Source organism: Pieris brassicae, chromosome 13, assembly GCF_905147105.1.
Source record: "Pieris brassicae chromosome 13, ilPieBrab1.1, whole genome shotgun sequence".
NCBI lineage: Eukaryota > Metazoa > Arthropoda > Insecta > Lepidoptera > Pieridae > Pieris > Pieris brassicae.
In genome coordinates, this window is record NC_059677.1 from 6046579 (window position 1) to 6062253 (window position 15675).

Genomic DNA, 15675 nt, shown 5'->3' on the forward strand with positions numbered 1-15675 from the left:
ATCTTGATTCGTAATTAAGTATACAAAACAGAAATAGTTAAGTTAAATGAGAGCAATTAAGAAAATTATCTCTTTTTACCGCTAATACTCATTTGACATATGTCTAGACTGTTGCCGAAAGACCAGAATAAAGTGAATTAAATCACGTATTAACGGAATGCTGACTCCTGTTGGCCCCTTTGTCTCCATGGCCATATAAAACAACTAGCTGTGCTCTGCGGTTCCACCCGCAGCATGATATTCTATAACTAAGAGCTTTATTAAATAAATAGACTTCTAATTAGTATATTAGTTGACGGCTAAATGTGAATAATTTCCACAGCGTACGCTATTTGGGAAATTTTATTGAACTTTTTCACACCTTGCTTTTGTTAATTCATCCATGTTATCGTAGGATTCTAATGGTTAAATAATCAAATTATTGCTCTTTATAATGACACAAGAAAAAGTTCAAAAATAAACAGACAAGTAGTCAGGCAGCCCTGGTAAGTAAAACCAGATGATGCAAGACTATTCTTGGGTGAATTTAAATTTAATTATAAATTATTTGTTGGTAATATAAAAAATATAAAAGCGGTAACAGGAAGCGAATGGAGAAAGAAAGCCATGAACTGAGTCAGTTGGAAAAAGCTGGAGGAGGCCTCTACCCACGAAGGGTTATCGACGGTTCTGAATTTAGCTAAGATATAGGATATAAATTATAACAAGATAAGTAAAGTAATGTATAAATTATCTTTTGTCATTATTGGAAATTAAACGGCCTTTATTATTATTAATATATAAAAATATATTGTTTTTGTAACTTGGTAGATTTACCTAATAACTGCCAAATGAACTTCTTAAAGAGTAACACAAGAAACACTTCAGTCCTTTTTTACGTTCCTGCAGTGAGGACCAACTGTGGGTCGTTATGCTCCTCTAAACAGATCTCTTTCTACATTGAACGACGCTCTGATTACATGCAAAGCAGATCCATTTAATGACAGTCTCCATGTCTTCAGGCGTAAGATGCTGCAGCCATTGTTGATCCGTGACCAATAGTGACAATTGCAAAGTAGAACTATATAAAATGTACATTTGTATTTTTTGGTCTAGTTTGTCTTTTACTATTAAGGTTAAAGTTATTTTATCTTTGTCATTGTAATGTTTCCCACTAAATGTTGTGCACACTTGTCATTGATGCACATTGATGTATCGTGTTGGTGTATGTCATGTGTTTTCTGTTAGTGTTTGTATGTGTTTCGTCAGTGTGCTTTTTAAAATAAATGAAAAAAAATGTGTACATTTACTAGTGTACACACGTAAGAAGTGAAACTTCTTTATAACCTTATTTTTAGAAATATGATCTACTATATGCAACTTTACAGAAATTGGTTAAATAAAGTTAAATTAGATAAAGTATAACAAAAGGCTTTTATTATCATAGACATGAATACAAATAAGATAATTATTTAATTTTACCTTATTACTACTGAGATTATTACAGAATTTCATTAATTTCAATATAATTATTACGATTATCGTAGGCAAGTGAATTTTAAATCACTAAACAATCGTTATTAATTCCTTGACACTATTATGTTACACAAAATGGTGGCTCGACTTAACACATCTCGCCGCTTCACATTCCAATACTAAACAATCGCACAATATATTTGAAAGGCCCAAGCCCCATTTCGATGATAAATGCCGTTCAAATGCCATATTTATAATTTATCACTCGATAGATAATCCAGGTAGAAGTTTCATTGAGACCGCCGCCTTTCCCCCTCCCTGCTCACTATTGTTGCTCCTCATATTTTATACTTTGAGACCACCAAGCTATCTAACACAACTGGAGGAAGTCCAAATTGTAGACTTATTTATTTTAAATTATACTAACACTTTCAAAATAAGTTTTTAAATAGACTTTTAATGTTTAAGCGCTAAAACTTACACATCGCAGCTCTTTATTAAGATTACTTACTAGAACACTAAGTTCTTTAAATTCCAATGCAATGGCACTTTTATCGTCCTAAAAATTTAAAGTTGTATTAATTATTTTATTTAAAAGTCAAAAAAATCTAACAACCAGACAAAAATATGAGGTGTGTAATAAATTTTCTAATACTTCAAGTTCTTAACGTGATTCCAATAATTCTTTTGAGTTAAGTTCAGGCAACAGGAAGTGGCAATTATTTAAGTAAGTTGGCGAGCGCGGTGCGCGTTTATGTCTATTGTGTCATGCTCTTGCGCATGGTTTTGGAATTTTATTGAAGGTTTTTTGTAAAAACATTCTCGGCTAAATGTTTTTCAGATGACAAACTTAACTTTTTCAATATCAACCAGGAGCGGTCAAGATTTTTATACACATTTTTAATAATTAAGATATAAGATCTTATTTCCCGAAAAACTGTGCTTAAGATCACTTCTATTAAATGACTTGTGGTGGTTCTTCCAAAATCAGTTTCCTAAATTATGGGCTACTGTCTAATTTTACAACACTTTAATGTCCCATTTAACTACCAACCAAAAATACATGTTTTATAGATACTTAAATATAACGTTATAAATGAAACACAAGGCGTGTCGCGTCTTGTCGACACAAGTAGATTTACGCAAAGCGAACAAAAACGTGCACAAAAACAGGTGAACACAAAAGAGATCGTAAAAATTCTTACAAAATACTTTGAGAGATGACAACAAATATGAAGTCCGCTAAATACCTACCTGGGCCCTACCTTTACCTGAATAATAACTGAGCCCACAGCAAACAGACAATAGTTTTATGAAATGTTTTGTAATCTTTTAATGATGTAATACATTCTTATGCGAGTTGACAATGTGCCAATATTACCACGAAAGTATTCACTTCATTTGGAAGTATATCATCATTAAAAATCAGGGTTTTTTAACTATTATTTATGGATCCTTTGAGCTATTTCTACAGATAGCAGTTTAAAGGCAACCAAATATATGATCCAATCACGATAGCCAATGACAAACTAAAATCAGATTATGGTAAAAAACCGCATTCACCGGGGAAGGCGAGGACCTTTACTGTGTATTTCGCTGACTCCAGTGAGCGTTCGTCCTGCCTTCAGGCGATTGACCACCCCACGACTGCCCAAGCCCAAGTGCGAGTCTCGCAGGAGTCATTGAATAATGTTCTCTACGCAAAAGAAGGCCAACAGGAGAAGTCAAGTTGAGATACAATAATTTTGTAAAAATACACCAAGCAAAAGATCACCTGGACATGCAACAATGGATCGATCAAGTGAGGCACATCGACCTTAAAATTATACACTGTCAGAGAAGCGCTGGACAGAAACCGGTGGAAACATATAGTCCGCTCTAGATGCTTCGTTGCTGACCACGACCTGAGCTGCCGGTTAAAGAGAGATGTAATAGGAGGCAAACAGGCAGGAGGCTCACCTGATGTAAAGTGATACCGCTGCTCAATGACACTTACTTTGCTAGAATGCTCGAAAGTGCGTTGCCGGCCTTTCAAGAATTGGTACGCTCTTTTCTTGAAGGACCCTAAGTCGATTTGGTTCGGAAATACTTCAGTGGGCCGCTGGTTCCACATAGTGGTGGTGCGTGGCAAAAACTGCCTTCGAAAACGCTCAGTTGTGGAACGATGGACGTCGAGGTGAAACGGATGGTACTTTGCCTTTTAAAATTTTGTGATGTATATAATGCAACTTTTTCTAAATGATTAAAACGATATCAGATCAATGTATTTGAAGTACCCTCGAATGTCATAGACTCCTCGTCTATGAGGACGACGGAGGCGTCTCTCAGTTAAATATACGATCCGATAACGCTACGTCATCATTGTGTCTCCTAATTTTACAGAACTGTCCGTGTAATTAATAAACCCCATGAAAAGGTCGATTTTAAGGCTTTCAATATTTATGAGGCGGGGTACTGAATGGAACTACAGACATTTCTGTTATATTCCGATTCGCGAATTTTGCAGTATGAGCTTTTTACGAATCCTTGCATTGCATTTTCACGCATGCGCAAAAAAAAATGAAAGCGAAACTATGCGCTATATCCGATCAAGGATTTCATGGGAGGTGTTCACAAGGCCGTCAGCCTTTGTGACTAAGTCCCGAGGAATGCGCCGGCGCACACTCCGCCTGCTTGCCACAAAACGACCTAACACAACCTGCATTCACCCGAATATCGCCCTTTACCTATAGCCATACAGTCTAAACACCAACAATCTCTAGGACATAGGGCATCGTTAATTTTAATGGCGAGCGACGAAATAATCCAGTCATCTGTGATACGGCCTGCGATGACTTCATTTGCATTTTAATTAAAGCCAGAATGCGATGCGTTTTTATATTATTAATTTGTTAATTAATTTGTGTCAGAATTCTTAGGTTTATATCTTAACTAATGTATCATGTACTGGCTTTAGTTCTGATTTTCTAAGTAAATCTGCAATGGCCATACGCGCCACAGAAGGATTATTCAATCATTGTGATATGAGTAGAAAAAACCGCTAATTACCGTGTATGTTTACTGTCGTATTCAGTAATGTTTATACGGATTAAACAAATTGAAAGCATTTAATAAACCAATTATTTAGTTTATTTATTTATTTACAGCCCATGCGTGGCCAAATTCTAACTAAAAATAACATTAAACTAAAATACAATACAATTTAGCTATTTACAAAATTATTAAGCAGCGAGAGTAACCGAGGAATGGGAGCTTGTTGACGCTGGACAGTACGAGCCGAACGCACAGCAAAAAGGTTATGTTTCCGGCAGCGGTAATAATTGTCCGGAACGTACATTCTCATAATTAAATTACGTTTTTAATTTTTATTTATTAACACTTCGTTACACTACAATATGAAAAATAAAAAAATGAACATAATTAAATCAAAAGGACGGCAACTACTAGCGGCCTTATCGATCTCTTCTAAGTAACTACTGTGAGTAAAGAAAAAAATAAATAAAATGTATTAAATTACATAAGATAGGCAAGTAGTGCAAAAATACATGTTATACACAGTTATTAAAACAAAACCAAACAGGAACAAAAAAAGAAACTAAATTAAAAAGATGACACATTAAAAATAGAAAGTAAAAAGACACATAAATCAGGATAATTTAAGATAAGTCTCACGTCAGTTAGTAGTTATTAAGAAAGTAGTTTAATTATGCTTTAACCAAAATAGATTACAGCTAAATCCATACGAAGTTCTAATGAACTATACCCTAAAACCCCAATCAAGAAGGGTAAGGAAAAAAGTTGTACCTTCTTTTATACAAATTTCTTCTATTCCATGTTATGAAAAGGAATAGAAAATACTACCTCCATAATAAAGTGTCAATATTTGCACAGATGGCGCAAAGTGTAACTCAATTTATTTTGACTAAAATTTAAGCAATATTTATCTGGTGCAAATATTGCTATAAGTTTTCAAAAGGCGTTTTTGTTTTTGAGTAGTGTTTAGGTATATTATACATAATAATACATGAGTAAGACTTTTCATTTCTTGATGAAATAGAGAGGGTTTATCCATTTAATAAAAGGGCATTAGAGCATATCAGAATGAGCCTTGTAGACTAAAATTGGGACGGCTGATGGCGACGTGTATCTCGTTCGTAAAGGGGCTTCAGAATGTTTTTTGCTTTTAGATGTTAAATAAAAAACAAAATATCAATTAAATCTCGTTTTATTTTATGTTAGTTTAAAGAGCAATTCTTGAAGTTGAACAACAACCGTTTGCAAATGAGCACCATTCATTTGTTCATACTCATAAGCTGGAACTAAAATTTTCAATAACATTTAGTGGCAAAACCAGAAGGGCTACAACCGGAACACATTCCAGCAAGATGGAGCCACTTGTCATGTTACAAATGACTCATTAGCTGGTCTTCATGATTCCCTGGAAGGGTGATAAGTCGCCGAGAAGACATCAATTGGCCACCGAGGAGTCCTGATTTAATCCTATACCATACGTACCTGCTGATTTCTTCATATGGGGCTACCTAAAAAGCAAAGTTTACAATCCATTTTCACCCAACCTAAAAGTTTTGAAGCAAAGAATATCTAAATAAATCAACTCTATTACAAGAGCGATGCTCCAGCGAGTTATTGAAAATTTTACCTCCAGGTTAAATGAGTATGAACAAATGAATAGCGGGTATTTGCAAACGGTTGTTTTTCAAAAATAAACTTCAAGAATTGCTTTTTAAACTAACATAAATTAAAAGGAGATTAAATTTATATTGTTTTTTCATTTAACATCTAAAAACGAAAAACATTCCGAGGTACCCTTTATATTTTTAGTTTTAAATGTAAATAAAAATACATTTTTTGTAATTAGAAAAACAGTTCTTTAAACATAAAAAACTAAAGAGCATTTGACGAATCTTCAAATAACTAAACCAAACATTTTAATTTTTCTTCTCTCTTTTGAAAGAGTATTTTTAGAATAGATATCTTGTAACTGATACTATAGTTTATGTTGAAATGTTTTATATGAAATGCATTCTAAAACAAATTGTTTAGAAACGAGCGAAGCTAATTTTGTGCAATCCCTCGTTGCAATAAAAATCAGTAAGGATAAATATTTATTTATTAAAGCATATTAAACATAAAATACAGATTTATTTCAACAACGACCACTTGAGTTGCTCCTTCGCCGACTGCAAAACCTGGAAATATTATTAAAAATATATTTTAAACAGTGCATTGATCCATTAATAAGATTTTTCCAAACGATGTTATTAAAACACAAAATAACATTTAGACATGGTCTAATAATTTAATTATGTAATTTTTTTTAGTTTTCTTATAATAATTTATTAATTTTAATTAATACATTTTTTAGTTTAGTTAAGATGGTAACACTGTAGTATTGTCTTTGACTCCGGGTAAATAAATACAGATAACACAACTTTCTCTGCAGCTGTGATACTTTTGACATTCAACACATTTTGTCTTCAGTCACCGTGACCATGCACGCTGTAAAGCACGCGAAACGTCGGAAAATTTAAATTTAAAATTATGTAAAAATTATAAATTTATAATAATACAAATAGCTTTAATCCTGTTAAAAAATTGTGTTCTTTCAATGGTAACACTATTATAACTAATTGACTTTAATTTGTGAAAGATGCAGGTGAGCAAATCGAAGGCAAGTATGTGATCGGCTGACATCAACCCACAGTAACAATATATTGTTACGAAGACGGGTCGACTGCAATGTTTCTAGATTTTTCCACTAGTTAGAGAACTATTCAGCAGGCTGTAATATGATTTCTGACCGTTTCAGGAGAGGGTCAATCACATATTAGGAAATTGTAATTTCCATAATGTTACCCTAGTTTTCAGGAAGCTGAAACCTTTTTTCAGTCGGTTTCAGAACATGTGTAGTAGAGTGGTGCAGTTTTCAGGAGACCCGTTTTCAGGCCTAGGTATACTCCTTTGATGATGGAATATTCTAGACCAAACTTTCTAGGTGTGAGACAAGGACGAAATGATACGAGAGAGAGAGAGAGAGAAGATCAGAACTTTCTCGAAACTGGACTGAGCAGTCTAGAACGCCGTACGACAAGGACGGAGCAACGTGCGAAAGAGACAAAGAGTGCAGACGTTCTAGAATTGTGCAATCGCTACTCAGTAGCAAGCCCGCCTAGAAAGTTCTCGAATATTGTTTAGAATTATTCCCAGGGATATATAAGCGAGCCGAAACGCGACCAGTCGCCTTTAGTTTTGAATGCGATAACAAGAGAGAAACACCGAACCGATAAAGTGCGAATAAAGTGAATACAAGTGATAAAGTACTGTGTGAAGAGTGCATAAGTGGAGTAATAAGTGATTGTTTTTGTGTGCTATAAGTGCATCTCTGCAATTAATTTGTACCCATAAATTCCTCAATAATTTTTCAAGAAATAAACCCTTGAAGAAATCTACGGCATTTTCTATCCGATCCCCTAGCTCGTAACATTTTGGTGTCAGAAGTGGGATAGAAAAATGCCAATTACTCCAAGGGAGAATCAAGAGGAGTCTGTGGCAGAGTCTGCAGCAGCTGCGGAGATGCAGACAATGAAAACTGAGACATTAAAAGATAACTTTGAAAACCTGGACAGTTGGTTATCTAAACAGGAGAAACGCTTGCTTGAGTTAGAAAAGGAGATTCAGTGCCTTAAGATGTCAGGTTTTGTGGAATCATCTAGAACGCTGGAAACACCCACCTTTAATGGTTCTTCATCTTGGGGGTTGTTGGGGGGGGGATAAGGTACAGTTCGATGCTCTGTGCAAGATGAACGGTTGGAAAAATGATCAGGCTGTAGCTGCTCTTATGTTGGAACTGCGAGGCGAAGCCTTGACCGTTTTAGAAGCCATGAAAGGTGATGTGACACTAACGCGACTGCTGGATGCCCGTGAGTCACGTTGTGGGGACTCACATTTGGAGCCAGTCTATAGGGCTCAATTACGGGAGAGAGTGCAGCAACCAAATGAGAGCTTACAAGAATGGGGCCTGGAAATAGAGACGCTGATAAGGAAAGCCTACGCATCCTTACCAGATGTAGCAGACAAGATATTAGTGCAAACCAAGTCAGGATTAGTATAAATCTTGGTCACCCCAAGAACCTGAAGGATGCTCTAGCCCATGCGTTGGAGGTGGAGGCGATTCGGAAAGATCCTCAACCTTACCGCATTAGGGCTATCACGGAAAAAGCTAATGGTCAACGTGAGCCAACCTGTTACACGTGTGGGGAAGTAGGGCACATGAGGTTTTCGTGCCCCAAGAAAGACTTCCGAGGTGATGTGAAGGTTAGACGTGGGAATACCTTAGTTATCGACGGAGAAGTCAATGGAACTAAGTGTAACCTAACACTCGATACTGGAGCTTCACGAACAGTGATCAGATACCAGCTTTTGAAGACATTTTATAAAAGCCCTTCTCGTGGAATCGTAAAGCTTGTTACGGCTACGGGTCAGCGTATAACCGATCGCGAAGGTATCGCAACCTTTAAGATCGGTGGAAGCTTTTAACAACAAGTTTGAACAATATTAATTCATATAGTGGTATCTGGACTATTTGGAATAAAGTTGTATATAAAAGTTTTTAAAAGTTAAAAACATGACAACATTATCTAGTTATCTTTATATGTATGTATCGATAAATTTCAGTACAAAGATAAAAACAAAATGAACCAAAGAATTACCTGTGCGACAGTCTGCTCCCCTAAGGGCACATCGTCAGTCCTCAGAGCAGTCCGAGACACGATCGAGGTCGCGTCGCCGTCCAATATGATGCTGCAAGGTACACGATATCACATGTCAATCAAATTGCACCCAAACTAACCAAACGGTTAAGAATTAATAACTGCAATAATAGCAATAAAAAGCCATATTTGGTATCTAACATAGTGATATACAATAAGAAATGGAACATTCAAAATCTAAGGGTGCCAACGTCAGCCGGAATATTTATTTATTTTATTATTGGTAATCTTACAGCTAACATAAAAAGTAAAAAATAAATCAATGGCGCTACAACCTTTTTAGGTTTGGGCCTCAGATTTCTGTATCTGTTTCATGATCATTCGTTAATCTAATAGGCAAGTTGACTTTTTGGGTCTAAGGCAAGCCGGTTTCCTCACGATGTTTTCCTTCACCGTTTTCGAATGTTAAAAGCGCACATAGGAAGAAAATCCATTGGTGCACAGCCGGGGATCGAACCTACGGGACGATGAGAGTCGCACGCTGTAGCCACTAGGCCAACACTGCTCTATTACAGCTATACACATTATGTAACAATACAGAAAGCCAAAACAGATTACATATAAGCAATATATATGTAACAGAAAACAAGTAAGTGCATTAATAGAGAAAACTATATAAAAAAATTTAAACTAAAGAAAATAAAAACTAAAATGTAACAAATGAAAGACAAAATCAAAGACTTCCTCACATCTTTGGTGAGGTGGGAAAAATCAATACCCTCATAGGTAGTGTCATAGTTAGACAATATTGATAATAAGCTAACGAGCCTTCAGTATGGCCAAAAAGCTCAGTCGTCACAGCCCATGTGCACCTTTGCTATTTGCAGGCAATACACATTACGTAACAAATTGGGGGAGGGGGGAGTCGTCTTGTAAAACGTTACGATGCGAGGCGCGGTTTGAATTACGCGATATTGTTATATTATAATATATATATAATATTATTTTTGACTTTCCAGTTCTTTACACCACGGTAACTTTTAGGTATTAAGAGTCACTGGGGTTGGTCACGAAACGTTTTACTATTGGATACAGAAAACGTTACGGCAGCGTTTAAGGGGGGGGGGGGATCAAGAATCTCCAAAAATTGCGTTACGTAATACTTTAACGCTCCCTTATTCAAAGATATCTTAAGGTTTGGGTTTGTATTTGTAAGCGGGCTTCACTCATTTCTTAATAAGGATACTATATATTGATATATAGAAAAATGTAACATACATGGGCTGCAATGTAACCTATTTGAGAATTTGAACCTTGCTTAGGAAACAAAATAAATTCTTAATGCTCACCCGCCATCACAGATCTCGTCGAAGGCCAGCATGACTGCGTCCAAGTTATCCAGAATCACTCGTTTTTCAACATTTCTTCTCAAGAGAATGCTCACACTCTCATATAACGCTGACAGTACGGATTGCAGGATCAACTGTAAGCATTGAATTTATTATAAGCACCTTTACCACCGAATAGGTCACTTTTACATCAAGTTCCTTATTTAAAGTAAATTTATTGACGAATATACATTATTAACATAACAAAAATGTAGCCATTAAAATGAATGAAAATCATTTAAATGTTTTTATTCTGTTGGCTTCAATAAAATAATTTTACTACTGGACACTATTGTAACTATTAGACCTTTTAAACTAGTATTTCTGTAGATATAGTTTTCTCATAGTATAGACATAAATATTATAATTTATAGTTGATAGTCCATTTCACAAGTAAATCTCAAAAAGCCTCTGGTGTAGAATATATACCTTAGACTGATCCAATTTTTTTTGTTTGAGTAAATATATCTAAAAAGATTCTTTGTTAGACAAAAAACCTCCTAAATAATGAGCTTGCGCATGGGGGCGTCCCTTTAAATGCATAAAAAAAACTTTTTTTTATTTTCATTGTAAATCATCGAAAAAATTTTTTTTCTAATTTCTCTTCTTGGTGTCTTGTAGAAAATTAAATTCTCTACAAAAAAGGTTGCTTTCATTTTTTCGCTAAAATGCATAGGACAATGTTACAGGGCTTTAAAAAACGAAAATTATAAAAAGTAAAATAAGTGTGTTTAAATTTTTTATCTTGTCTGTTTTAAAAAATATCAAATTAGTAAACGATGTCGCTGAGAGAGGGGTTGCTCTTGTTGAGGAATTTAATCAGTTTGCCACTAAATATGAAACTCAAAAACAATATCAATGGAAAGTTGTCCAGCAACATCATAAATCATATCCAAATTGCAACAAGCAAAGTTTTTTGAACTTTAACATTCTACAGGGGTAAATATATTGAAAAAAATTATATGTATACATATTAAATCAGTGTATAATTGAAAATTATAAAATAAATTTACTAATATAATAGAAAAATTGAAACACACATTTTGAGTTTTTATAATTTTCGTTTTTTGTAGAAAATTTAATTTCCTACAAGACACTAAAAAGGGAAATTTGAAAAAAAAATTTACAATTTACAATGAAAATAAAGAAAAATGTTTTTTTTTCCAATGCATTTTAAATGGAAAGGGGACCCAACCATGCACCAGCTCAATTTTCAAGATATCAAGCTCATTTTTAGGAGGTTTTTTTTTTTGTTTAACAAAGAAGCTTTTTAGATATATTGACTCAAAGAAAAATATATATATTTTGAATCAGTCTAATATACCTGTATCATATGCACAAATGTTTTATTGGTTTGGTTTCAATATTGGTTGTGTTCATTGTACCTTCAATAGAATTTAATTAACATACCTCATTCTCATGTGAACTTCCCATGACGTAAAAGAAAAGGTCAACATTACTTCTATATACACAAGTTAATCCATCTAGCATGATGATTTCTGCATTTGCTCTGAAAAGTGACATAACATTTATGGTTAGACAAGTACTAAGACTTATAGCAAACTATGGCTCCCATCTTACAAAATAAAATTTATAATAATATGTAAAAATAAATAATAGTATATATTATTAATAGATAATTAGTAATTAGTAGTAGTTCCAATACCTAGTAATTTTAATTTTGTTTCTTTTCCAATAAACCATTCAAATTCATAAATTATAAACCAGATACATTGCAGAGTGTAATTATTCTACTGTGCATGGTTGTGCTGTGCAAAAGGATTTTTGATGATATCGTTTAAATATAATTTATATCAATAAACCAGATTTTAAAGTACCTGTGAGTCTTGTTAAAAAGATTCTTCTCAAACGCCTTTTGTTCTTTGGTAGTAGGTAGAATAGCTGGATCATAGTACTTTGCCAGGATCCGATTGCCATCGTTATCAAGAATGCACATGCCTTTTACTAGGTAAAGGGTAGGCTCCTACAATAGTATAATAACATTAAACACGTTTATAAGTAAATCAACAACAAATTAAGCAATAAGGCAAATTAAAACAATATATGTTTTGGGGTGATTAGACTGAAGAGAATATGGTGAATCTATGGCTAAATCATTAAGAAATTCAGGCTAAAAAAACACTTACGAATAAGGAGCCATCTATATTTACTTTTTTGTGAACCATTTTGACTGTTAAAACATAAAATAGATTTAGAATTCAAGCACAAATCAGTTCTTTAATTTAAACAGGACTAAATATTTTTTATATAATGTGAATATATTCACATTGACGTGTCGGTGTCAGTGTCAACTATCAACCACGGCAAATATCTGGGCAAATAACAATGTATGTGTACATAGTAGAAAATACAGTCAAGGCACTGCTGTAAACAGACTAAATCAACGAACGAAAAAGGCGCGGGAATTTTTGTTCATGGTAGGCGTTCATTTTTCATTGTGGTGAAAATTTAATTTTACTAGGTAAAACGCCGAGTATAAGCTAGTAGTTTTAATTTTTGTATTATATGTAATATTTATATCATATTTGTGTATAGTGGCATCGTGTAGTCGGTAAGTTATTTTGTAAATATTGTGTTAGCTTTTTAATCATATAAACCCTGCTAATTTTAGTTAAAGAAAATATATAATCATACTATTAAGGTAAGAGCGCATGTTTCACAGTTGTTTAGTTTACTTACTCTGTGCTTTTACGGAATTGACGTCATAGTCAGCCCGGAGGGGATCGTGTCGAAGTAGGGAAAAGGATATAAAAACAAGTTGCACTTGCGCACCCAGGTTAGTTACTAAAATTTTAAAGTATATATATCAGTGAAGAGTGTAAACAAAAGTGCCCAACTGAAGAAATAACCAATACTACCCGACATCAAGTTAACAATTGTAAGAAGGAGCCCCCCGGTCTAGGATTTTCGCGACTGGCAATACTGGTAGCGGGTTGTAAGAAAATAACCTCTACATTTAAATTTAAAGGTTTTAAATTTAGTTAAATTAGGGTAATATAGTATGTATAACATAAAGTGATTATACAGTGTTCTTTGTCGCGAGAACTTGGCAAAACAGGGAGCTAAAACCGGCTATCAACTCAACGCCTTAACGGTAACGAAGTTTAAAATATCGTCAAACCCAGGGAGTATTTTGTATTAGTAGTAATCTGTGCAAGCCACTTAGATTGCCACTTGCCAAATGTGTTGAACCGAACGAACGAATTATCACTTTAATCTTTTTACACTTAATAAAGTAATCTTGCTTTCCGATAAAATAATAACGAAACCAAAAAAGTGAACAAAATAATTATGGTTTGCAAGTTGATCATAAATTCGATTAACCGGTGACCTAACCTAACGTACTGAATAAATTACTTGGTAACCATATTTTTAGTGAATTAAACTTGAAAACATGTAAGTACACAAAATTAATGATTATATCCCATGTTATTTTTAATTAACTACCCGCCAAATCCGATTTGTAAACAAGTACCTAAGTTTTCATATTAAACCAAACAACTATTGTTAAATACTTTAATTAATACATTGATTTATCTATACCTGTAAAATTCATACATGTAATTTTTATGGTTAATCCCCATATTATTTTCTATTTTGTTTCAGGGATGATAATTATTCTCTACCTACACTGTTTTAAAGATATAAAAAAGTGAGTCATAATATATCAGCTGATAGCAAGAAATGCTCTAAAACATTAAAAGGCAGTCAAATTTCAACTACAATTTTTTAAAATCATATAAAAGTGAGTAACATGTTAATTTTCTTGCCTAATCAAACTTGATATTTTTTCATTTGTAACTATTACATAGACAATAGGTGTATATAAATAAACAAACTGCAATAGCTGGTGCTGGTTTTGTATGTGTGTATGTATAATGATATTACTTTTTTCAGAGAAAAGGTCATGATCTATTGACAGAGTATGAAAATCCAAACCAAAACCTCTAAAAAGAAAAAATGTGGCACACACACTGATGAAAATATTGCAAGTACTTCAAAAACTGATACAAAGCACTCTTCCAACTACTGTGCCATAAGTCCTCTAACTACTTCAGGTGTTGATTTGTCTGGGATTTCAAGCTTGTACTATTTTACTAAACGCGTCTAATATTGTCAAGTAATATTTATCTCCTACTGACAATAGATCTATAAATAACTCTTGAAAATGTCTTGGTTGAATTTGTGTAAGCTGTAATTGAGGTTTAAATGGTCTGTGATCGTATTTCATACATTTACAAGTGTCCAAAGATTTTATTAAACTGGTTACCCTTTCTTCTAAATTTGTCCAAAAGTATACTTGTTTTAAATGAGACATTCTTTAATACCTCTGTGACAGGTTTTATTCTAGATTACTATTTCTTCTTGTTGTCTTTTGTCAGCGACGTTAATTACTCTTTCAGTGCATTCATTACTCTTTCATTTCTAAATAATGTAATTACTACTTATGTGAAAAAATTTTTACCATACATACCTCTTCGATACGCATTGCTGGCTTACTCTGTTTTTGAAAATATGGTTCCAAAGCTCTTTTCATATCATGAAACATGCCATGTTTCACACTTTTTACCTCGAAAGGTGAAGGATTCAAATGCAATGCGTGCAAATTTACCGATGAGAGAAAAATCTTGATCGTTTGGAAGATATGTATGTCTTTGTATTGGAAATATGTATTAAAATAGTTCAAAAATAAGTACTACTAAGGCATACAAGAAATTTATCATGACATAATTTTTGTTCTGCCCAGAACATCCATCACTAATGTGTTTCATGCTCATTAAAGTACTTGAGTAGGAAGGATGTCACATCGTTTTGTCCTTTCTTCCCTTCTGTTTCAAAGTAACTGTTCATACAAACTTTATTCTTGCCCAAGTCATGAATTCCAAAAACAAAATTCCACAGTTGTCGACTATAGAAAACATCGCCAGTTCTAATGTGGGGTAGCGGAAGATTTTGCATGTAATCAAAGCTTAAGCACATGATTTCACATCTGTGCTTTTTGTTTTAGGCTTCTTTTTATTTCCCTAAACTTTTCTGCTTTAGCAAGGTGTAAGCTGTGTTCAGTTCATAGAATGTTGGCA

The 15675-nt window shown here is 33.9% G+C and overlaps 1 protein-coding gene across 1 annotated transcript; it reads right to left on the reverse strand.

Moving 5' to 3' along the window:
• Nucleotides 1–6568: 6568 nt before the first annotated feature.
• Nucleotides 6569–12774, reverse strand: LOC123717782 (coatomer subunit zeta-1). Its single transcript, XM_045673970.1, has 6 exons — nucleotides 12721–12774; nucleotides 12412–12557; nucleotides 11984–12083; nucleotides 10535–10668; nucleotides 9186–9276; nucleotides 6569–6665 (listed from the first exon to the last, which is right to left on the reverse strand). Exons 1-6 carry the CDS (start codon nucleotides 12757–12759, stop codon nucleotides 6618–6620), a joined length of 558 nt encoding a protein of 185 aa, XP_045529926.1. The 5' UTR covers nucleotides 12760–12774; the 3' UTR covers nucleotides 6569–6617.
• Nucleotides 12775–15675: the final 2901 nt, after the last annotated feature.